This window comes from Hippopotamus amphibius, chromosome 9 (genome assembly GCF_030028045.1).
Source record: "Hippopotamus amphibius kiboko isolate mHipAmp2 chromosome 9, mHipAmp2.hap2, whole genome shotgun sequence".
Classification (NCBI taxonomy): domain Eukaryota; kingdom Metazoa; phylum Chordata; class Mammalia; order Artiodactyla; family Hippopotamidae; genus Hippopotamus; species Hippopotamus amphibius.
The window spans coordinates 122,691,040-122,714,455 of NC_080194.1; the positions used below are offsets into that span (position 1 = coordinate 122,691,040).

Genomic DNA, 23,416 nt, shown 5'->3' on the forward strand with positions numbered 1-23,416 from the left:
GACTTCTCCCTGCCAGGAACAGGCTAGATCTCCACTTGCCCCAATAGACACACCCCAAAAAAGTGAGCCAGGCAGCTCCATTTTCTGCTGTTTATTGACAGCTGACAGTAGCTCCCTGCCCGGACCCCCCCACCCCCACCTGCTGGCCCTGGCCAGGCCCACCCACCCGGAGATGTGTCAGCACGTGACCACTGGAAGGGGCCTCACACGCCCAGATACCACCTTGGCAGACCCCCTGCACCCACCCACATCACAGTCGCTGGCTTTTGGCGTTTTTTTTTAATTCTCTCTTTTTTTAAGAAATGTCAGAGTTGTGCCCAACACACGTGGATCAGCAAACACGATAGAGGAGGCCAGTCAGTACTTTTTTGGAGTGGGGAGAGGGAGAGAGAGAAGGCGAGAACGACCACACAACACGGCCGCGGACCACGAGCAGAGTGTCTGTGGGAACTGGAGTGGGGATGGGCTGGCCACGCAGGGCCACCTCGGGGCCCCAGGGAGGGAGGGTCGGGCACACCCTCGTACGCACCACACGCAGCCTGGCATGCACACCCTGCACCCACTGCTGTCACCCAGCTGACGTGCCCATGTTCACCATGCTGTGCACACAGCTGCCCTGAAGGCTCACACCAGCACCCCTGGGAGAGGCCCCCCCACCGCACTCCCCGTCTCCACGGCATGGAGGACACGGCCCAGCAGTGAGCAAGGCACATCCTTCAAGTTCTTCAGGTGCAGAGAAGTTAGGAGAGAGAGCAGAGGCCAGGCCCTGGCAGAGCACGGACCCCTCCCAGGACCCCAGCCTCCTGTTTGTGCTACTGGGCCAGGGGTCTGGCCACTCCTGGAAGGAGGGAGGGAAGGATAGACAGACAGATGTCCAGGGCCTCTAACAGCTTTTGTCTTGAGCTAGACTCCAGCGTCCTTGCAGTTGGTAAATGGTTTTCTATAGAATCAATAATATTTTTTCTTTCTTTAAATATATATTTGTTAAAGTTATACCTTTTTGTTTCTCTGGGGAAATCTGCCTCAGCTCATTCCCAATAAATTAATACTCTTCAATAGCTTATGTTGGGAGGGAGGGGGTGCAGTGGGGCAGGGGGCCCAACCCCAGCCCCTTGTGCTGCGCCGGAGCGGCTGGCAGAGGTCCCCAATGGGCAGTTCTGTGCTGGGCATAGGCCTGTGCTCTGCCACTGATTGGGGAGGGGGCTACAGCAGCTGCCCCTCTCCCACTGCCTCCCAGGGTGGGCCCAATCTGGACTCAGGGCAGGGGGTTCAGGAGTTGCCCCTCCTCCACCCACAGCGGGCAGAGCCTGGTGGTGGGTGGGCAGGTGGCTCAGCAGTTATTGCACAGGGAGCAGCAGATAGGGAAGGGCACCCACGGGGCAGCAGCATCTGCCCAGAGCCCTTTGGGTCCCCCAGCCAGGCAGTCCTCCAGGCTGGGCCCAGGGGCAGGAGTTGTGCTTGTGCGGGGGCTGGACAGGACGGCCTGCCCCCGCCTCGCGCCCGCGGCCTCCCGCCGGGCTGCCCCCTGTACCCCGCCCCCTTGGCCTGCCGCCCTGTCCGCTCGTGCCGCGCCCAGAGATGCCCATCCTGAGGTAAAGGTCAGTGTGCAGGCCGGAGCCCAGGCGGCGCAGGCGGGCCCAACTTGAGGGGCCTCGTCACTCCAGCATGGCGTCCAGCTGGTCGGCCAGGTCATCAAACATGCTGCCAATGTCGTCCAGGATGCTGCCGGTGCTCTTCTCCTCGGCTGCGGAGGGGCTGGGGGCGGGGGCGGTGTGAGCGGGCGGGGCCGGTGCAGAACGTCCCGCCCCCACGTCCTGCCCATTCCGCGCTAATTCCCGCCCCTCGCGGAGGCCAGGCCCTCGCCTTCGGGGGCGGGGCCGGACCAGTCTACACCACCCCGCCCCCGGCCCACGCACTGTAGCCCCTGTGGGGAGCTGGGGCAGCTCGCAGACCCTGACCACACCGGGCCCCGCCCGTGGTGTGAGGGCGGGGTCGGCTCCAGGCCACGCCCCTCCGGCACGACTCGGCCACGCCCTCTCAGGGCAGCCTCAAGGTGTGCACCCGCCGCGGCAGCGCGCAGACCGCATCTACGCCCATGCCAGCGGGGTCCGGCACCTACCGCGAGCCCTGCGCGTCCTCCTGCCGGATTTTCTCTTCTACCGCTTGCAGCGCCGCCGCCAGGCACGCGCTCGTCTCCTCAAGCTTCTGCCGGGCGCTGTCCCCCGGCGAGGCGCCGTCGGGCACGGCTGGGGGCCCGGCGGCCGCAGCAGCAGCGCGCGGCGGCTTAGCGGGCACGTGCAGCGCGGGCGCAGCGGGGGACGGGGGCCTGGCGGGGCTGGCGCTCAGCGAGGGCGGCGTGCTGGCCGGCTTGGCGAGGGCGGCGGGAGGCTGGCGTGCTGGCGAGGGCGCGGGCGACGGACTGGCGCTGCCCGACTGCAACCCCGCCGCTGCCTTGGCCGGCTTGGGCGCCGTGGGCGGTGGCGGCGGCTTGGGAGACACGGGCGGTGGCGTGCCGTGGGCACGCTTCACCTCTGCGGGGAGGAGAAGACTCGCACCGGGGTGGGAGGTCGCGTGGCGCGCGCGCTGCCCATCCCGGCACAAGCCCTTGCCGAAACGCCCTGCCTCGCACCCGGGAGCAGAGAAAACGCCCTCTGCACTGTCCGCCCGGCTCCAGCTCCAGCCATCCGCGCCCCTGCGTCCCGGCCTCCCTGAGGCTGCCAAGGAGGCGCGCTTCCCTGTGCACGCCTGCTTGGGTCACTGCTTCCAAGCCCCGCCCAGTCTCCCCCACCTCCATCCCCTTCCAGGTGCGGCCTGTTGCAGCCACTGGCCCTTCCGTTGCTTGAATGCCACAGGGCCTTTGCACCTCTGATCCTTCTGCCTGGAAGCCTCTCCCCTCCCTCCTGTGCTCAGGTCATTCTACAGCCAGGTCAGAATCCTCCCTGAGCCTTCCAGCATTGAGGGCCTGTCCTCCTTCCACAGGTGCTGCTATTCATGGGCTTCTGTGTCTCCTTCACTAAGAAACGTAAGGACCGTCCACCCTTGTCCCAGCTCTCAGTTGAAGTGATCCAGTGGGTGGATGGATGAGAGGGTCTGAGGATACTTTCCCACCCCACTCCACCTGGCCTTCATCAACTCCAAGAAGTGGAAAACCCATCAGACCATGGAGTGGGAAGCTGGAGGGGGGACCCTTCCCCAGCTGGCTCCCTGCACCTACCTGGGCTGCCGGGGCCTGGCAGCGGCACCTTCTTGGAGGCAGGTGTGGGCGAACCCTGGATCTTGGGCACAGGCTGAGCCAGAACAGGCTTGGGAGAGACAGGCGGCTTGGCCGGCTTCCGGGCATCGCTGTCCGACGGCGGCAGCGGGGGCAGGTGCATCAGGTCAGAGGGCGGGGGCTCAGCGGGTGGGGGTGGTGGGGGCAGCTCTGGGGGCCCAGTCTGCTCAGAGGCTGGCCGGCGGCGCACAGTGCCTGTTCCATTCTGGTACACGGACAGCGGTGGCGGGGGAGGCTCAGGACCTGATTCCCTCTCCTTGGCCTTGGGCCGGCGCTTGACCGTGTCAGACTCAGTTAGGATGAACTTGATGTTCTCCTGCTGGCTCTGCTTGGCCCGGATGCGCCTCTTGAGTGTGGCGCTGGCCTCCACTCTGGCCAGGGGTGGGCCCTCTGCTCCCGCCTCGCCCTTGGCTAGACCTCGAGGCCGCTGCCGGGCAGAGCCGTCTTCCACAAAGTGGCCATGATCTGCAGGCCCCCCTGGCTCTCCTGGGATGCGGCGAGCAGTGGCCAGAAGTCCCGTGACAGGCCCACTCAGCGTGCGGCGCCGGTTCACCACCTCACCATCAGGCCCAATGGCCTCCTTGTGCTTCACGGAGGCCAACACCGTGGCCACCCGGCCTGGCTCCGGGCTGGCAGGGCGAGGCATGGGGTGGCCCTCAGGGGCCCTGCGGGCTGCCCGGCCCCCACCCCCAATGGACGACAGCTCGAGCATGGCTGCAATGCTCTTCACGCTGCCAGCACTTCCTGTGTCCACGCTGCCAGCCAAGTCACTAGCCCGCCGGCGCTGTGCCCGGACCCCCAGTCGGCCATCCTCGGTCCCAGCCCCCTCGGTCTCAGCATCTGGCACTGACTCATCGGTCAGGTTGGCACTGGCCATGGCTGAGCTGGAGCGCTTGGGCGGGGGTGGTGGGGGGCCCTTTTTCCGTGGCCGCACAGCAAATGACTGGCTGCGGTTGACGTTCTTGTCGGCGCCAGCAGGTGCCCGCACTGAGTGGCTGCGGCCCACGCGCCGCTGGACTGTGGCGTAGGGCCCCGCGGCGGTTGGCACCAGCAGCTCGTCCCGCTCAGGCTCGCTGTCGGATGCTGCGTAGCGATTCAGGCTGTGGGCACGCTTCTTGGGCCGCCCTGGCTCCGTGTCGGTCTCGGGGGGCAGGCACAGCGTGGGCACAGGCGCCGGCACGGCCGCAGGCGCAGGCCCCGGAGCAGCTGGCCCTGCCTCGCTCTCTACAGGCTGGGGCAGCACATAGGCAAAGCCGCGGTGTGTCGGTGACTGAGGCAGTGAGCGAGGTGACATGGGTCGCTCTGTTGGCGGCAGCAGCTGTGGGGTGGGTTTCACCTTGGCTGTGGCTGGGGCTGGGCCAGGAGGCCCCCCCGGGGCTTGTGGGGAGCCTGGCCGGGCTTTCGTGGGTGTCTGGGGGGGCGTGAAGTGGCTGGCACCTGGTGGAAGGACCTGCCGTGGCTTGCCGGGCACCGGGGGCACACTGGCCCGCTTGATGCTGTGGCCGTGGCGGCTGGGCCGGGCCTCCTTGGGGTGGGTACCAGGGGCCGGCCCCTCATCCAGCAGGTACTCCTGGCTTCGTGACATGGGGCTGCGAGGCCCTGGGGGCCCGTCGCCCAGCAGCTCCTGAGAACTGCTCATGTGCCGTGCCCGCCCACCCAGGCTGGGCTCCTGCCGCATGGAGGCCCTTGGGGTGGGCGGCAGGTGGTTGGAGGGCTTCTCAGCAGGGGCAGTGGCAGCAGCAGCCCCTTCAGCTGGGCCCGTCAGGGCAGCCTGCAGCTCACCGCTGAGCTCGCTGTCCTGGAAGGTGGTCATCTTAGGAGACTGGCAGTCAGCTGGGGCAGGCTCGGGTGGGGGTGGTGACTCAATGGCCATCACTTCAAGCGACTGTGGTACCTTCCGGCGCAGGGGGCCCCCCTCATACTTGGCATACTCTGCCTTCTGCAGCTCCGCCAGTTTCCTCACTGCCAGCATCAGCTTCTTCTGGTGCCCTGAGTGGGGCGTGGGGCAGGTCAGGCCAGGGAGGGTGGCGAGGACCCAGAGGCAGTGGGGGCAGGGTGGGGCCTCACCCAGTTTGGTGATGCCGATCTCCTGCAGGTCTTCCCAGGTGATGTCAGTGATGAAGTCGATGTTCTCGTAGCCGTTGTCCACCAGCACCTTGTAGTACTGTGCCAGACCGATCATGGACAGCCACACGGCCAGGTTAGCCTATGGAGCAGGGGACACAGAGGGCAGCCCAAGCTGGCTGCCCACACTCTGCCTGCTACTCAGAGCTGTCAGAGGAGAGGGCACCGGGCCAGCCCGGCACAGAGAGACGGAAGGACAAATGGACAGGCCGGAGGTGTCAGCTCTGGAGACAGCGCAGCCTTGACAGGAGCCCAAGGCCAGCTCACACACACGTGCAAACACATGCAAACACACACAGAGGGGCAACCCTCTCCTCAGGATACCCTTTGGAGGAAGGGCAAGAATGCACTTCCTCACCTGCCCAGGCCTCCATGGGGACAGCATCCACATGGACATACCCCACACGTCATGGACGCAGACACACAGCACCACCAACCAGATACGTGTATATGCACACCCTGCATCCCAGCCATCCACGGGCACTGACACCCCTCTGAGTCATGCTCACACTCTCTCACCATTTCCCCATCAGCGTCAGGCACACGTCACACTGCCTCATCACACGCGTGGCAAATATCCGTGATGATCTTCACCCAGAACCACCTGGTGGCTCTCTGAATGGCATCCACCTGTCCACACTCCCGGCTGGATGTCACTCATGCACTAACAGAACACACTCGGTCACCCCTTGGGGGCACAAGCAAAGTGAAGCCCCCGGGACCCAGAGGTGCTGGCTGGGAGGACCCCTGAGCCGCTGACTGAGTGGGGCGAGGTGGGGTAGATGAGCATGAACCCGCTGTCACCAACCAACCCACAGCCCTGGGGGCTCTCAGTGGCCATGGGAGCTCCCTCTTGGACGGGTGGGAGCCCGAAGTGCAGCTCAAGGCCCAGAGAGGCAGCACGGATGTGACAGGCCCCGGGCCCACCTTCTCCCAGCCCAGAGCCCGTCCCACCACAGAGTGCCTGTTCGTGACAGCATAGGCTGTGACCAGTATGGTTGTCAGCCAGCCTCTGCAGTCACCAGTGGGCGCCTCAAATGTGTTTAGCACACACATGCTATCTGTGTACCCAAAGTGCGCACAGGTGTCTTCCTCATGCACGTGCCTGGGTGTGTGCAAGCACATCCCATCCCCTCGGCCCCCTGCAGTGTCTGGGTGGGTGTGTGATGGGCAGCACTGTGGGGTGCTGGGTGGCACCAGTGTCCCTGTGTGGCCACCAGAGTGTGGAGCACGTAGTGGAGATGGGGATTCTCAAGGCTTCAGGCTCCCCTCACCCCAACAGCCCTTGGAGGCGGTCACCTCTGCCCCTGCCCCAGGGAGGCTGGCCCCAGTGCCCCTGACAGATGAACAGAGGCCATCCTCTGCTCTCCTCTTCCTGGACTCCCCAGAGGGCAGGGGCAGGCTGTAGCGAAGGAGGCAGGCTGTCTGTCTGTCTGTCTGCCCATCCTGGGCCTGGCCACCAGGGTGCAGGGGGCCTTACGGGTTTGTGCTCAGGCAGCCAGTCAGGGATGCTCAGGCCGCTGATCTCTGCAGTGATCTTCTTCCGGTGGCCTGGCTTGGTGACCCCGATGGCTGTGAGGTCCTAGGTAGAGGAGAGGCCAGTTAGCAGGATGCTGGAGGCCTGTCTCTGGGTCAACTGGTGGGCAGGCCTTGGGCAGCTCACCTCGGGGGTCATGCGGCTGATGGTGGGCAGGTCGTAGCCAGCGCTGATGAAGTTGGGGGCGTAGAGCTGCAGCTGGAATGTGGCAAGCCACTGACTGACAGCCTCGGCGCCCTGGAAGACACAAGGCACCCGCTGCAGGCTCACCCGCCTGCTCTACCACCAGGTGTGCACCCAGCCACTGCGGCGCCTGCTTCTCTTCTCAGCCGAAGACCACGCAGCGCAATATGCCGTCCACTGGGCCGTCTGCAGCCTGGCCCTGGTGCTCCTCCTCGCTCTGCGGTCCCAGGTGCCACCGTCTTGAGCACTGTCCAGCACTTCAGCCTTCTTCCGTGATCTCCACCAGGAGGGTCCAGCTGCTGTTCACATCATAGGCCTACCTGACCGTTCCCCCCACTCCTGGACCTGGGACACCTCGCAGTGTGGCCCGTGTGAGGGGCTCTGGGAATGGGGCCTCAGGCGGGGCCAATTAGTGCTGCCCTTCCACACCCTGGAAGGTGGGCTCTGCCTGGAGGGATGCAGGAGGACTCAGCCAGCAGCTCACCCCCGCCCTAGCACACAGGTGCACGCACGCAGGACCATCTCACCCACACACACGCCTCGTCTTGTCTCACATTCATGCCATTCCACATGCACACACACATGTGCATACGTGCCCGGATCACAATCACACCAGCCACACACAAACACACCTCCCACTCACCTCACACCCGTGTCACACTTCCTAGACACACTGTCTTATACGCACAGCCCGAACAAGAGACAACAGCTACACACACAGACTGACAGACCGACAGAAGGACTGGCCTGGCCTGTCAAGGGCCCCAGCCGTGCTGTGGCCAAGCCAGACAGGCTGCCTTGGGCACCCCACCCACTCCCGCAGCTGGCCCAGGCCCTGTACCTTGCCCTCCGATGCCGCTTCCGGCTTCTTGGGTGGCTGCTCCCCATAGACCTGCCCGGCATGGGCCACTGGAGGCTGGGACCGGGTGGCACCTGGGGATGAGAGGGTGTGGTGGGGCAAGGGCTGCCCGGGGCCACCTCCTTGCCAACTCAACAGCTCCGTGTCCTTGCTCTTACCTGCAGGACCCTCCGGAGGCTTGACAGGGCTGTCCCCGGGGCTGGAGTCAGAGACAGACTTCTGGGAGAGCACCGTTGCCAGGAGCTGCAACCCAGACAGGCCGGCTGGCCAGTGCTGCTCTAGACACAGGCCATCCCGGTCCTGCCACCACCCCACCTACCTTGACCCCTTCAGAGCCTGCGTGCAGGGTGTGGCCCCCACTGCTCCGGCCACTGGCCACACTGCTCAAGCTGCCACTGCGGTCCCCGCCTGCCAGCAGGAGGGAGTAGCATCAGCTGGCACTGGCCTCACCCAGCCCAGGTGCTGCCTTGCAGAAGTGCCGCCACCACTGCCCTCCAGAGGCCCCCACCTACCTGCAAAAGGCTTCCTCAGCACCCAGATCTCCTCAGGGGGTGCAGAGGGCCCCGCCGAGCTGCCTCCCTGGGGTGGGCTTGGTTCAGCACCTGCTCGGGAACCTGCGGGCCAAGCACAGCCTCCCTGAGTCCTGGACTGGCCCAGGCCTGGGGCATCCCCTGGCCTGGCTCCCGAGCCTGCGCAGAGCAGAGGCCAGAGACACACATGTCTGGGGGATCAGCACAGCCTCCTCCTGTCCTGGTTGTCTCCGGGAGGTGAGAGACCCTCAGAAGCCCCTCCTAACCTTGGACATTTGAGAGCAGGAGAGCCTGGCAGAGAGGGGCGCAGGCCAGGCTACCCTGTGGTCCTGTAGGTGGGGGTAGGGGATTGCAGGAGGGTGCAAACCCCTGTGTGCCAGGGGAGCAGGGGGAAGGAGGCGGCCCCCAGGAGCCTGCGTCCAGGCTCCTTACCCCAGGGAACTAGACGACCTTGAGTGGATTGGCCACACCTCCTAACTGGCCCCCCTCTGCCCTCACACCTCACCTGTCAATCTCCATGTTCTCTCTATGGGGTAAACCACTCACACCAGTCCCCCATCTGAAGCCATTCCATGGTCCTATGGCCTCATTCTGTGCCCCCTCCCTCCCCGTCACCAAGTCAACCACACTGGGCTCCTTTGGACCCTTACACAGTCACACTCTGCTGCTTCAGTGCCTTTGCACGTATGGTTCCTGCAGCCTGGAGTGCTCTGCTTGTGGCCAGCCCCGCCCACTTCTCCCAGCCTTCTCCGTCCACACTGTCTGAAGCGGGTCTCCATCTGCAATCTCTGTGTCACTGATTGGTACATTTCCTTCTACCTTTATTTCACTGTCCCCTCCTCCCTTCCCTCCCTGAGGGCAAGCTCCTGATAGCAGGGGTGATGTCCATCTGGGTTACCATCTATTCCTGGTGCCTGGCGTGTAATGTCTGTTGAATACATGAAGGAGTGGGTCTGGGGACACTGATGAGGAGACAGCTGGCAGGACACGCTCTGGAGCCCACTCTGGAACCACCTCTAGCAACGGCTAGAGCTCACAGTTCTCGCTCTGCCACCCAACATGCCGTGCACTTGCTCCCTTCTGGCCCCTGAGCCCAGGCCTGGGTGGGACTTGCCTGCTCGCTTGACGATGGCCTCGCCCAGGGAGGACGGGAAGTAGCCCACACGGTCATTGCCTGTCCTGTTGTCATGGATACAGCCCTTCCACCGGCCGTCTGGATGCTGCTCAAGGACCTGGCCAGAGACGGCGGGGGGAGCATGCTCAGGGAGACACCGCCCAGGTCAAGTGGGTGGGTGGCCTGGGCCTCCTGCTCAGATCCCCCCAACTGCTGCTGGGTGTTGTGGGGAGCATCCCAGGTCCAGCAGCCCCAGGCCATCCTTACTGTGATAATGTCCCCCGCTTTCACGTTGAGGCTGGTCAGGTCGTAATTGTTGCAATAATCCTTGGTTGCCCGGACCTGTAGGGCCGCCGAGGCCTCTGGGGACACAGGAGGCGGCAGACCCCCCAGTCCTGTGAGCCGGCCTGGCTCAGGCACTGCCCCTGCCCCCCTGCCCCGCCCAGGCCCACCTCGCAGCAGCTGCTTGATCTCCTTGCTGGCCTGGGAGGTGGTGAACTGGTGCACGATGTCCAGGGCCGTCTGGCTGTAGGTGTTCCTCACGTGGGCATTGATCCCATTCTGTATGTGCCAGAGGGCGAGGCCCGTCAGGAGCCCCCTACACCCCAGCTTGACCTCTACTCTCCCGGACCCCGACTCACATCGAGCAGCAGCCGAACCACTTCCGTCTTCCCACAGAGTGCGGCCTCGTGCAGGGCTGTGCCGGACTTGGTCTGGCGGTTAATGTCAATGCCGGCTTGGAGGAGAAGTCTGACGGAGAGGTAGGAGGTGCAGGCAGGGCCTTGCGTAGGAGCCCTCTGCCCCAGCACCCCCAAGCCAGGCTCCAATTCCTGGGGGCCGAGGATGAGCCAACCCTGCCCCCTCTCCCCGACAAGGCTATCTGACAGTGACTGAGCACTTGTGGGAGGGCCCCTCCCCATGCTAACCCTTCACACTCTTATCTCATCCTAGTGTAGGCAGTGCTGTGATGCCCACTTTAAGGATTGGGAAACTGAGGCTCAGAGATGTTAAGAGTCTCCACAAGGTCATCCAGCAAGCAGCATAGGCTGTGGGGCTGCAGAAGCCCCCTCCCCAGCCCCCTCCAGTGCATCCTTTATGTGGGCGGCTGGAGGCACCCTTCATAACCAGAGGCTCCCTGGCTGCTCCTGTCTTCTTGCCAAGCCAGAAGCAGGACTCCTGAGGCTGGATGCCCCTTACTGTCCCCCCGCCCACGGCCGTACCTGATGATGTCGATGTGGCCGTTCTTGGCTGCGAGGTGCAGGGGGCTGGTGCCGTTTGGGTCGGTGGCGTCCCCTGGCCGGGGCTCCAGCAAGGCCGCACACATGTTGCTGCTCAGGAGCAGCTGGACCACCTGGAAGGGGGGGTCAGAGTAGGGGGCCCAGAAATGGGTGGGGGCCTGCAGGTTTGTTCCCCTCTCCCACTCCAGGAGAAGAAGATGGAGCAAATGGAGGCCCACTCAGCTCCCTGGGGAGACTTACCCCGACACGGCCGAACTCACAGGCAAGATCCAGTGGTGTCTTCCCCGAGTTGTCCACCATGCACGGGTTGGACTGGTGCTGGAGCAGCATCTCAGACTGCAGGGACCACAGGGTGTGGTCAGGCCCAAGCCGTCTGTCGGGTTCATGCTGCCCCAGGCGCCTCGTCACCCCTGAGGTGGTCCTTACCACATCGTAGTGACCATGCTGGGCCGCCAAGTGCAGGGGGATGTGGCCCTCATCGGACGGGACATTCACCGCTGAGCCCGCCTTCAGCACCAGCTTCATGGGCTCCTTCCGGCCCTGCCAGGCCGCATAGTGCAGCGGCCGCATGCCTGGGGGCAGGGGGAGAGAGCGGTTGGGAGTTAGTCCCTGACCCTGAATCCAACCCTGACCTCCAGGACGCTGATCCCATAAGAACCTGCCTCAACCCCAACCGAGACCCTGGGCTGAGACCTCAGTTGAGGGACCATCCAGGCCTCCAAGGACCCCACTTCTAACCTTGACCCCCTGGCCCTGGCTCTGAGGTCCCTGACAGGCCTTGCCTTTGTTGTCCTTGATGTCCACAGCAGCCTGGGCCTCCAGCAGCAGGGTGATCAATTCCGTGTTGCCATTCAGGGCCGCATGGTGCAGGGCAGAAAAGCTGGGACAGGTGACAGACATGTATGGGCAAGGAGCCGGGCACCACCCCCTTCCCCAGGAGTCCTTGATGCCCATACCAGACTGACATCTCCCCAGGCTGAGAACTCACCCATCTGGGTCTTGGAAATTGACATTGATCTTCTTGGTGGAGCCCAGGAGCTCTGGGGTGGGAAGGAGACACAGTGAGGGAGGCTCCATCCAGCCCCTACTGAGGCCTACCTGGGGCCCAGCCCCCTCTAGGCAGCCTGAGAGCAGCTGGCTAGCTCCCTGGCAGGCTCAGAGCCGAAGCTATCTAGGTCTTTAGTCTAGAAATGTTCATTCATTCAACTCTGTTCCCTGTACTCAGCACCAGGTAACAGCTTTTGACCCGTGGTTTCCCACTGAACTAAGACGTCGGGAGGTTCATAGGGCCTGTCCCTGCCTGGGGACAGGAGCCAGAGCTGTGCACCCACACAGGCACACACATGCGCACATGAACCCCCTCCCTTGGGACGCTGGCTGAGCACCTGCCAATGGTGGGAGGGAGCGAGCCAGCCCAATCTGTCTCTCAGAAGTACCCAGATGGGGCCGGGGGTGGCCCAGGAAGGCTGGAACACCCGGAAGTGGGGGTATCTCTGGGGAAGAACTGCATTTCCAGGGTGTAGCCTTCCCCTACTCCCAGCCCCAGGCCTGGCCAGTGTAGATGAGCCTCATCCGGCAGGGCAGGAAGGGAGGCAAGCAAGTGGGCTGGTGCCCCCAAGTGACCACGTGACAATGGTCCCCTCATCTGTGGGGGCATGCACAGGCCCCAGGGTCAGCCTGCCTGAAGCCTGAGGGGCTCCAGCCCTCCCCTGGGGGCCCCCCAGTCCTGGCCTCCACCAGCTGCCTGCCAGAGGAGGGGAGCCCACCGATGCCCTCCCCGTGGGCTCAGGTCCAGCCGGACTCGGGCCAATCCCCTGCCTGTCTGGGCCATGGTTACATAACCCATTTGTGGGTCAGTCACTCTGTGAGGGAGGGGCTGGCAGGACAGAAGCCCCTTTGTCCAGGCCCAGGACAGGGATGGGGGCGGGGGGCCGAGGGAGTCGAGTCACAGAGGGGCTGCTGCAGGGTTCACTCAGTGACCCACAGCAGCCTCGGCCGCTCTGGCCTTGGTTCTCAGCTGCTGGATGTAGGGTGTGCGTCCCCCAGTGGCCTACGAAGCCCACAAAGTCAGATGGGCCTGCGTTCAAATCCTCCTTCTGCCCCTTACTAGCCCTGTGGCCTTGGCTGTGAGCTCAAAGTGTCTAACAGGGCTGGCCTGGCAGGCTTGAGGGCGTTTCCAGACAACACACGAAGGGTCTGGCACAGAGTCGACTCAGTATGTGGCAGTGCCTAATACAAACCCTATAGGAATCCCACCCCACCCTCCCCAGTGAGGGGCGTCTCTGGTGAAGAGCTGAGGAGCCGAGGTTCCAGGAGGAGCAGCATCTCTACTCCCCTGCCCCTCCCCCCGCCTCACACACTTAGCTGATGCTGACGATCTAAGTTGGCATCAGTGCCACCCTTCCTCCCCCTTGGTGGTCCAGGGCACAACCTTGGAGGCAGCCCTGGGTCCTTTCTTGAGTCCTTATATCTTTCCATCAGTAAATCCTGTTGGTTCTACTCTCAAGACACTTGCAAAGCACACCTGGAACCCTACCATTTCTCACCAGCACCATCATTGCCACCCTGGGCCAGGCCAGCATCTCTCGAAGGACCACTGCCATCACCTCCCCCTGGCATCCTCACTTCCACCCTGCCCCCTCTAGTCCATCCTCCACACCCACCGAGGTCAGGGGGACCCAATTAGAACACGAGTCCAGTCCTGTTGCTCCTGTCTCACTGGGGTTGGAGGCCAAAACTGGACAATGGCCCTGCACGAGGCAGCCCTCCTCCCTTCACTTCGACTTCCTCCTCACCCACATGAGCCTCCTCAATGGCACTCCAACACACCCGTCTCCCCTGCCACAGAGCGTTGGCACACACTGTATATGTGTGTGGGGGGGCCCATTCTTCCCTCAGTTAAGCCCATGATGCCCTCTTCACGTCCTTCAGGTCTTTATCCAGGACCTGCTTGTCAAAGCCTCCCCCCTCTCATCTCAAACAGTAACCCCCTGGGAGTTCCCTGATGGTCCAGTGGTTAGGACTCCGGGCTTTCACTGCCATGGCCTGGATTCAGTCCCTGGTTGGAGAGCGAAGATCCTGCAAGCCATGCAGCGTGGCCAAAAAATTAAAAAATAATAAAAAATAAAATGGTTATTCCCTTCCCATCCTGTGTCTGTTGTATTTTTCCCTTTAGCCCCCACACCACCATTTATCTTGTTTATTTTCCGTCTCTATCACTAAATTACAAGCTCCAAGAGGACAATGTTTTTTACCTCTTTTACTCACTGCCGTACCCTTGGTGGCTAAAATAGTGCCAGGCGCACATGAAGTGCTCAGTAACTGGTGACTGAACTGTGCTCTTGTTCCACACACTCTGTCCACCTGTCAGGACCAGCTTCAAGCATGTGACTGGTGTGTAGCCGCTTAGAAGAGCCCCGCACCTGGCTGGGTGCTCTGCTGTCGATATCTTGAGTTTATTATTTTTTGTTTTGGTTTTTTGGCCCCACCGTGCAGTATGCAGAACTTCCCTGACCCAGGATCGAACCCACGCCCCCTGCAGTGGAAGCGCAGAGTCTTAACCAATGGACTGCCAGGGAAGTCCTGTTATTTTTTGGACAAGGCACCCCACCCCCCACCCCATATTCATTTTGCACTGGGCTCTGTGGATTATGTGGCCAGGCCTGCACGGTCCCTTGTCGTGACGCTGAAGGGAGCTCAGGCATCCCTGACCCCCAGCACCCCCGCCCTGCTCAGGCCCACGCTTAGCACATTCCCCCCCCAAAAGGCTCTGCCCCGACTCTAATGTCTGCTGCCCCCCACCCTTCTTAGTTCCTGTGTGTCTGGGTCTCAGCTTCTCCCCGGAGATTTCCCAGGCCAGCTCGCTCTCCTCCCTCCCACAGCTGGGGCACCCAGGCAGCCGTGGCGCCAGGTGCTTCGAGTGGAGCCCGAGGCCAGGTCCACCTGGTAGCCCAGCCACACTTGCAGGTACTGAAATCTCAGGGAGATTGGAGGTCAAGGCCCAGGAAATGATACAGACACCAGGGAGGAGAGGGAGTTTCCATCTAGAAGTGGACCTCTCCCCACAGGAGGATGGGCATCTTGCTAAGGTCTTCTCACCCCCCTGCCCCTGCTGCTGGTCTCCCCAAAGAGGAAAAGTGCTGGAATTGGATGGAGGGGGACTTGAGGTCTTGGAGCACCCCCAATTCCCATGCGGACACTGGACACCCGGGAAGGTCCCAGAACTGCAGCCTGCCTGGGGCTGGGGGGCTGTGCCTCATGGAGATAGGTGCTCTGAATAAAGGTGGAGGAGAGCACAGCTGCAGGGGCCTGGGTAGGTGGGGGAGAGGAGGGCAAGTGGGAACCAAGCTGAAGGCCCCAGGAGCCCCTTTCCCTTGTCCACGAGGGCACTAAGGCCTACGGATCGCCATCAGTCATAGTGCATACACCTCACCCCGGAGCACCTCCACACCCCTCCCCCCCACCCATGACTTGGGATCTCTGATCTCCTGTCACCCCAGCCCTCTAACTGCTCCCCTGCGACCACCCCTGCCTTTGAAGTCTGCTCCAAACTCCAGCGGCAGAGGCCCTGGGGGAGCTGACCCCAGATCCTTTTCCACCCTACCCTTGTGGCCTCCCTCTACCCCTCTGCCCAGATGTTCCTTCAACCACGGAAGCCACCCACAGGCCACCTCCACAGAGCCACATCTGTCCCCTACAGGGACGTGGTCTTGGCCTCCCCTGTTCCCACCTCACATTGGCTGAGCCCCGTGGCCTCCAGCAGGGCAGGGTACCCTCTCAACTTCCCCAGGGCAGGCAGCTCTGAGGCAGATGCTGGAAGGGAACTCTTAATGGGCCAAGGTGAGACAGCACGGGAGCACTGGCCGTAGTATTCAGTGAATTTGAAGAAAGGTGAGATTGGGCCAGAAAGAAGGGCAGGGTGTCCCGATGTGCCCCAGAAGACCAGCCCCCATCCCAGTACTTTCCCTTCCAAGCAGTCTCTTCTTCCCTTCAAAGATGACTGCTAAGGGTGGCGGTGCCTGTGCCTGTAAGCAGAGGCTCCTTTCAGGCGGGATGGGGGTGCTGACAGAGCCTCGGGTGACACTGGGGGATGGGGGGGAGGTGAAGGGAAAGTCTCAGTACAGGGAAGGGATTGTGGAAACAAGAATTGTGGGAAGACCTCTGGAGTTGGGGAGCCCCAGGGAGCATTGCTGGATGCCCCCCATCCCATGGCCCAAACTCCAGCTGTACTTTGCTGAATCAAAATACATCTTACTCCAAAGCAGGCCAGCGTTGCCATGACGACTGAGCTAATTCATGGAGGGATTTCACCGTCTGATTTATTATGCCCGCCCCTGTGAGTCAGAGAGCCTGGATTCGGGGGCCAGGGCAGGTGTCTCTTCAACCCAGAGACCAGGCCATGCAGGGGCAAATGTAGAGATCCAGGTCTCCACACATCTCCCCTGGGCGGCCAGAGTGGAAGGGAGGAGGAGTTCCCAGCTCTGATGCCCCCACTTCCTCGGCACACCCGGCCTGGGCTGTCTAGGAAATGGCCACAGTTAGCACTTCCTGAGCACTTACTAAGCGCCTGGGTTTCATGCATGCACTCACTGTTCTTACAACAATGCTGTAAGGCAGGGACCACAAACGTCCTCATCCTACAGATGAGGAGACTGAACCCCAGAGCCTGGAGATGCCTGTGCCCAAGGTCGGATGGCCACTAGGTGGAAGTCTTTGCTTTGCCTTCCACCTCTCAATCCCTGCCCCTGCTTTTGAGGCTCAGCTGAAGCTGCCTCTGTCTTCAAGACCTCACTTTCTGAACCCCAATGCCCTGAAGCCAGCCCTAACTGGCAGAATGTCCCTGGGCCTCGGGTGTGGAAGGCAGGGCCGACCTGTGAATGTGTGCCTGCAAAGCACAGATGTGCAGCTTTCTAACTGCAGAGAGCAGGTAGGAACGGCCAGGCAGGGGCTGCAGTGGGAGGGGCCCTCCTGGGGCTCAAGGACCTATCCCCACCTGCCCCAGAGGCTCAGTTCTCTGCATCTTCCCTGGAGAGAGGGGAGGGAGCGTCCTTGGCTTACATACAGTCCCAGGGGATGGCATGGGGAGTGGGGAACCCAGACCACACCTGCTACGCAGGAGAGCCCTGCCCGCGCCCACACAGGTGCCCTGACACACTGACACGGCCATATGTGCGCAGCCGCACATGCAGCTGGTCCACACGCCCATCCATCCATCTCCAGTGTCCCAGGGGGAGGCTCTGGGCTGAGCTGGGATGAGTGCTGGGATCAGGGCTCCAAGCTTCCAACCATCCCCTGGGGCCCCACAGTGCAAGGTCAGGATAGCCAGTGGGAGACCCCTATCCCCCCCAGCCCCCTTTCCCAGCAGGGAAGCCAGAGAGGACTAGGGTCTGCACCTGCCTCAAACTCAGCCTGCCCTGGGCTGGGCGACCTTGGGCCTCTGCTCCCCTATCAGTAAATGGCCCCCAGCCGGCCATGCCTGGGCAGCCACACCCCCAGCATGGTCCTGCCCGCCCCCCCCTCCCTGCCAAGCTTGTTATTAAACATGGGGCGGGGAGGGGGCCTGACAGAGACTGTCAGCCCTGTGGTCGCCCCTCACCGTAAGGGGCCCCTCCCTCTCTCCATGGCGTGGGGGGGAAATACGCCTCGCCCTTTAAAGGCCCAGCAGAGACCTCCAGCTGTCAGCCCGCAAGGCAAGGGAGGGGAACGGAGGCCGGAGACAGGGATGCGAATGCCTGCGGCCAGGGAGGTGGGTGCCGCCAGGTGCCCGCTGGGGGGCTCGGGTAACGGCCTGGGGCTCGATGCCGCCCCGCCTTCAGTGCTGGCAGCGGGGGGCGCGGACCGAGGGTCTGGGCGCTGCTGGCCCCGCCCCGCCCCCGGGGACCCGACAGCATCCCCCTCCCCTCCCTACGCCGGACGGGGTGGGGGCTCGGCGCTGCAGACGGCCCCGGGTCGCGCAGCGACTCCCGCCCGCTCCCCGCGCCCCCCGCACTCACTGGCCTTCCCGGGCCGCGGCCTCTGCAGCAGCCTCTGCGCGGTCCCCACGTCCTCCGCCTTCACCGCCTGCACCAGCTCCTGCTCCTTCCCCATGGCGCGAGCGGGGCCGCAGCGACGCGGCTGAGCTCCGTGCGCTCGGCGCGGCTCAGAGGCGGCGGCGGCGGCGGCCCCGCGGCACCGGCCGCATCCTCCTCCCTCCCCCGCCGCCTCCTCCGCCGCCCGCGCCCCTCACCGTCCTCGGGCTCCGGCTCGGGCTCCGGCTCCCGGCGCGGAGGGGGCGGGGAGCGCGTCACGGGCGGGGGGCGGCCTGGGGGCGGGGGCCGGCGGCAGCGGGCGCGGGGCGGGGGCGCGGCACCTGGCGCCGCCTCCCGGACGCCTGGGTCCCCCTCCTGCGGCCGCTGACCTCGGTGCGCCCGCGCGGGCCGCGCGCCCAGCTCCTTGGCTCCGCCCCTACATCAGGCCGCGTCCTCCCGAGACGCCCCCTCCCCACGTGCGGGCCGCGCGGCTCAGGCCCGGCCTCTGCGGACACCCCACGGCCCGGGAGACTGTCAGGGGCTGGGAACAGCAGCCGCCGGGGGGCTGGACACTTGGCGGCGGCGCCAGGCAGAGCCTGAGAGAGGCTTCCAGAGGCTGCGGGACCCACGGGGGGAGGGACTCAGGCAGTGGGCGGGCGGGGACCCGGGCACGGAGAGACCCGGGCACCGGCGGCACGGGAGCCGGCCCGCCAGGGGCTGTCAGACATTTCTGGCCCGTGATTCCCGTGGGAGGTGTCGAGGGACTGTGAAGAGGAATCTCCCACTAATGAATTCGGTGTCAGGGAACCCGCCCCCCTCCCCCCGCAACTGCACCTTCGTGTCCTGCAGCCTCTGGCTCTCTCCACAAACAATATTAGGCGACCCCCCCAACGCCCCAGCCTCAATCTGAACCCCAACTTCAGTGCACCCGCCACACCTACCACTAAGAGGGGCTCGGCTCCCCCATCCCCAGCACTGACTGGGGTGTAACTCTTCAGATCCACCACCCAGGGGGCTTCAATCCCCCTATTCCCAGCACCAATGGGGTCACAGCCCTGCCCAGCACCAATCTAAACCCCCCACAAGCCTGCTTACCCCCCAGCCTCCAGCCCCAGATTCTGGCAGCCTGGCACAGGCACAGGCGGGCCGTCCTGCTTGAGAGAACTAACCGCCCCCCACCCCCACCCCCCACACACAGACGTCTCACCCTTCTGACTTCCTGGGCCTCAGCCTTGGGTCCTCACCTTGTCATGGCTGCAGCATTCTGGAGACAGACTGGTTGGGGTCTGTGCCCTGGCTCAGGCTCAGTTTCCTCATTTGCAGGGAGGGGCAGATCATCACCCCAACCAGGCAACCTTGGGGAGGTTCACACATATGATGACCAGACCCCCCTTTCCCTATGGCCCAGACCATCAAGCTGATCCAGGAAGAAGGTGGCCAGAGTGTGGAGGAGGACGAGCAGCAGCCATTGGGATTCCCTGATCTGGGCAGCTGGTCAGTCCCCTCCGTGGGCTCTCCTGTGAAGCTTAGGGAGAAAGCCTATGTCTCCCAGTGTGCTGGGCTCCCACAGGGGTCCCTAAACACAAGGGCCCTTCCCCCCACCCTTTATGGTGACCAATTCCTGGGCACCTGCTGGGTCAGGCACCATGCTTGTCACATCATAGATAAGCTTGGACTTACTGTGCCCTTTTTACGAATGAAGAAAGTGAGGCTCGGGAAAGCCAAGTGACTCATCTGAGGTTCCAGGGTCTCCAGGTCATGAGCCTGAGATATGAACCCACACCGGCCTCTGCATTTGTCCCAGTTCTGCCTCTTATGGGGTTTGTTTTCCCAGTCACTTTGTCATTCTGAGTCTCAATCCCCCCTCCATAAAATGGGGGAATGATACCTCCCGTTAGATTATTTGACGACTGTGATGCTATCCATAAAGCACTTCACAGTAGAACCTAGTACGTGCTCAGCAAATAGCTTCCGTGGATATTGTGATATTCTTGGGTCTCCCTACCTGGGCCATCTGGTAGCAGCTGCGTTTTATTCATGTTTGTATCTGCAGAGCCTAGCAGTGTGCTTAGCACACAGGAAACACTACCAAAAAAAAAAGAGAGAAAAAAAAAGATGGTTATCCTTACCATTATTTTTATGTTTTGACTGGCTAAGACAGACCTCTCTGGCCTGAGCCTACCATTTTCATGGCCTGGGGCAAGAGTACAAACAGAGGCCCACACAGAAAATATCTAAGTACTTAAATGTTACAAATTATGCTCATAACATGTTAAATAAAATATATCATCCTACCTTGACAAATACACCTTCATCATGACCTGAAAGGCCAAGTTCTAGTTTAGAATGATCGCATAGCTCTGGGAAATGAACTGGCCCCTGCCTCCAGCTGCCTTACCTCCATTCTCTGCCCACCTCCAGCTCCAGCTCCAACTCTACCCAACAAACAGGTAGCCCTTAGTCACTCCTCAGACCTAGGGGCAGGCAACTTGCTGTGTGGTCTACTTTCTGGAGGACAGACCTGGGAAGAAAGCTGAACAGATTCTGCTAGATTCATCCTGGTAGGTGAGGCTAACGCCCTAGGAGGAGTCAGGAATTCTATATCCGCTACTGACCAGCCCAGTGAACCTGGGACAAGCTCCCTATGCTCAGCTGCCTCATCTGTAAAATGGGCTAGCAGCTCTGCCTGCAGTCCAAGGCTGCTGGGAGGGTCCACCTGGAAACAGAGATGTGAATCTTCCTGGGGTCCCCCCAGCCTGGGGATGAGGGCAGCACAGCAGGCCCTCCACTCTGGCTGGGAGTAGGAGGATGCAGAGGCGTGGGACTTGGGCAGCCCTCCAGGAAGTCAGGCCTCTGAGGATGATCCCAGGAGGAGGGGCTGCTGAGCCAGCAGAACTGCTGAGGCTCAGCCTAGAGTAGAGCTGGCGGCTGCTTCACTGCAGCCCCGGCTGGCCCCCTTCCCAGCTTCACGGCGACCTCCCCCTCCCCTGGCGCAACCCTTGCTCCTGCCCACCAGCTGTGCGCCTGCTCAGGGGCTCCCTGGTACCCTCCCAGAGCCCTGGTGCCCAGCCCATTATGTATAAAATGAGGATGATGAATGTACCCTCCCCATGGGCTTCTGGGAGCATGAAGCGTGGTAGCTGCCATGGTTTCTATCATTCTCAAAGATGCCACCTCTGTAAAGTGCTCAGCTGATGCTTGGTACATAAGAAGGGGTCAAAAACCATGGGTCCTGTCTCCCCTTCTTGCCCAGTAGAGATACTGGAGCTGCTCCGGCTGGGTGTGGAGCCTGGCCTGGTCCCTCAGTTATCCCTAGGCATGGGACATGTGCAGCTCTCCACACAGAGTCCCCAAAATGGCAGACAGCTCAGGGCCTGCCCCCTGGGCCACAGGTGGGACCCCACAGACATCTGACTGAATTTTCCAGCCCTTTTTTGCCCCTGCCTCTCTCTCCCGCTCTCAGGGTTTATACTGCTCTGGACATCCTTCAGGTGCTAGGGTTCACAGGGCTCTTTCTCTCCCAGGCTTCCAAGCCCACATATATCCATCTGCCACTCCCCAGAGCTGCCTCTGAGCCTGGTGGAGCTGCCCTGGGGAGCTCCTGTACATAGAGGGGAAGATGAAAGGATGTATGAGGGATGGGTGTTGCCTGGGAAGTAGTCACCTTCAGAAGGGGTGAGATCAGGGGAGGGCTGAGCCCAGCAGGTTGCGTTCTGCCATGTTCTAGCCATGTGCCCTTGGATACGTGACTCTACATCTCTGAGCCTCAGTTTTCTCGCCTCCAAAATGGGGGTGGTTCCTTTTTGGCATGGCCATTGTGAAGACCCAATGCAGAATGTGGGTAAAATGCTCAGCACAGTTTGCCAGTTCCTCAAAAAGTTAAACATGGAATTACCCCATGATGCAGCAATTCAACTCCTAGTATATACCCAAGAAAAATCAAAATGTGTACTCAAAGAGATACTTGTACAGAAAATTTCATTGCAGCATTATTTGTAATAGCTAAAAAGTGAAAACAATTCGTGTCCATCAATGAAAGGATGAATGGATAAATAAAAGGTGGTCCATCCACACAACGGAATATTATTCAGCCATAAAAAGGAATGAAGTACTGACACAGGCTGCAACCTGGATGAACCTTGAAAATGTTATGCCCAGTGAAAAAAGCCAGACACAAAAGGCCATATGTTGTAGGATTTCATTTATATGAAATGTCCAGAAGAGGTAAATCCATAGAGACAGAAAGTAGAATACTGGTTGCCAGGGGCTGAGGGAAGGTGGGATGGGGGGATGGGAAGTGAGTGCTTAATGGGTGGTGGGGGAGGTGGGGGGTTCTTTTAGGGTGATGGAAATGTTCTGGAAGTAGAGGTGGTGGTTGCACAACACTGTGAATGTACTAAGTGCCACTGAATTGTTCACTTACAAATGGTTGCTTTCTACACATATACAATGGAATATTACTCAGCCGTAAAAAGGAATGAAATTGGGACATTTGTAGAGACATGAAGGACCTAGAGACTGTCATACAGAGTGAAGTAAGTCAGAAAGAGAAAAACAAATATATATTAATGCATATATGTGGAATCTAGAAAAATGGTATAGACCAACCGGTTTACAAGGCAGAAATAGAGGCACAGATGTAAAGAACAAACATATGGACACCAAGAGGGGAAAGCGGGGGGCGGGGGTTGGGGTGGGATGAATTGGGAGATTGGGAATGCCATATATACATTACAAATAAGAAAAAAAAACAAATTGTACACTTTAAATACATGCAGTTTACTGTATGTCAATTATATCTCAATAAAAGTTGTAAAAAAAAGAAAAGGTTACTTTGAGGGACTTTCCTGGTGGCACAGTGGTTAAGAATCTGCCTGCCAATGCAGGGAACATGGGTTCCAGCCTTGCTCCAGGAGGATCCCACAGGCTGTGGAGCAACTAAGCCTGTGCACCACAACTACTGAGCCTGCGTTCTAGAGCCCAGGAGCCACAACTACTGAGCCTGTGTGACACAACTACAGAAGCCTGGGCACGCGCCTAGAGCCTGTGCTCTGCAACAAAAGAAGCCACCATAATGAGAAGCCCGAGCACCGCAAGGAAGAGAAGCCCCTGCTCACTTCAACGAGAGAAAGCCCACATGCAGCAACAAACACCCAAAACAGCCAATAAACAAATAAATAAATTTATAACAAAAAGAGAATAAAACTCTTTAAAATTAAGAAAAAATGGTTACTTTCATGTAATGTGAATTTCACCTAAATTAAAACAAAACACCAGTATGGCCTTCCACACAGAATAAGCTCTCAAAATGCTATGAAAGGTGCTAAAAAAAACAGGAGTTTAGCAGGTGAAGAGGTAGAGGTGAAACATCCTAGGTGTGGGCAAGGGTTCAAAGAGCGGGTGTAGTGAATTCTGAGACTGTCATTCACTCGTAGCTTGTGGAGTGGAGAGAAAGAGAAGCCGCAGGGCTGGGCCCAGGAGTCTGGAGGGTGATGGGGACCCTTGCAGGCATCTAACATGGGTCAGACTTAGGTTTTTAGAAGACCACTCTGT

At 61.0% G+C, this 23,416-nt stretch overlaps 1 protein-coding gene across 2 annotated transcripts; it reads right to left on the minus strand.

The window, feature by feature from the left end:
* Positions 1-172: 172 nt before the first annotated feature.
* On the minus strand, positions 173-18,041 carry CASKIN1 (CASK interacting protein 1). 2 transcript variants are annotated; one of them, XM_057747955.1, is made up of 19 exons: positions 17,849-18,041; positions 11,845-11,896; positions 11,639-11,736; positions 11,283-11,428; positions 11,097-11,192; positions 10,839-10,969; positions 10,260-10,368; positions 9,886-10,179; positions 9,619-9,736; positions 8,487-8,588; positions 8,294-8,382; positions 8,133-8,217; positions 7,957-8,048; positions 7,059-7,169; positions 6,876-6,977; positions 5,339-5,477; positions 3,215-5,260; positions 2,120-2,531; positions 173-1,755 (listed from the first exon to the last, which is right to left on the minus strand). In XM_057747955.1, exons 1-19 carry the CDS (start codon positions 17,940-17,942, stop codon positions 1,656-1,658), a joined length of 4,416 nt encoding a protein of 1,471 aa, XP_057603938.1. In that variant the 5' UTR covers positions 17,943-18,041; the 3' UTR covers positions 173-1,655. The 2 variants fall into 2 exon arrangements, with proteins under 2 accessions (XP_057603938.1, XP_057603939.1); XM_057747956.1 differs by having other exon boundaries at positions 8,487-8,594; positions 9,622-9,736; positions 10,260-10,413.
* Between the last annotated feature and the right edge of the window lie 5,375 nt (positions 18,042-23,416).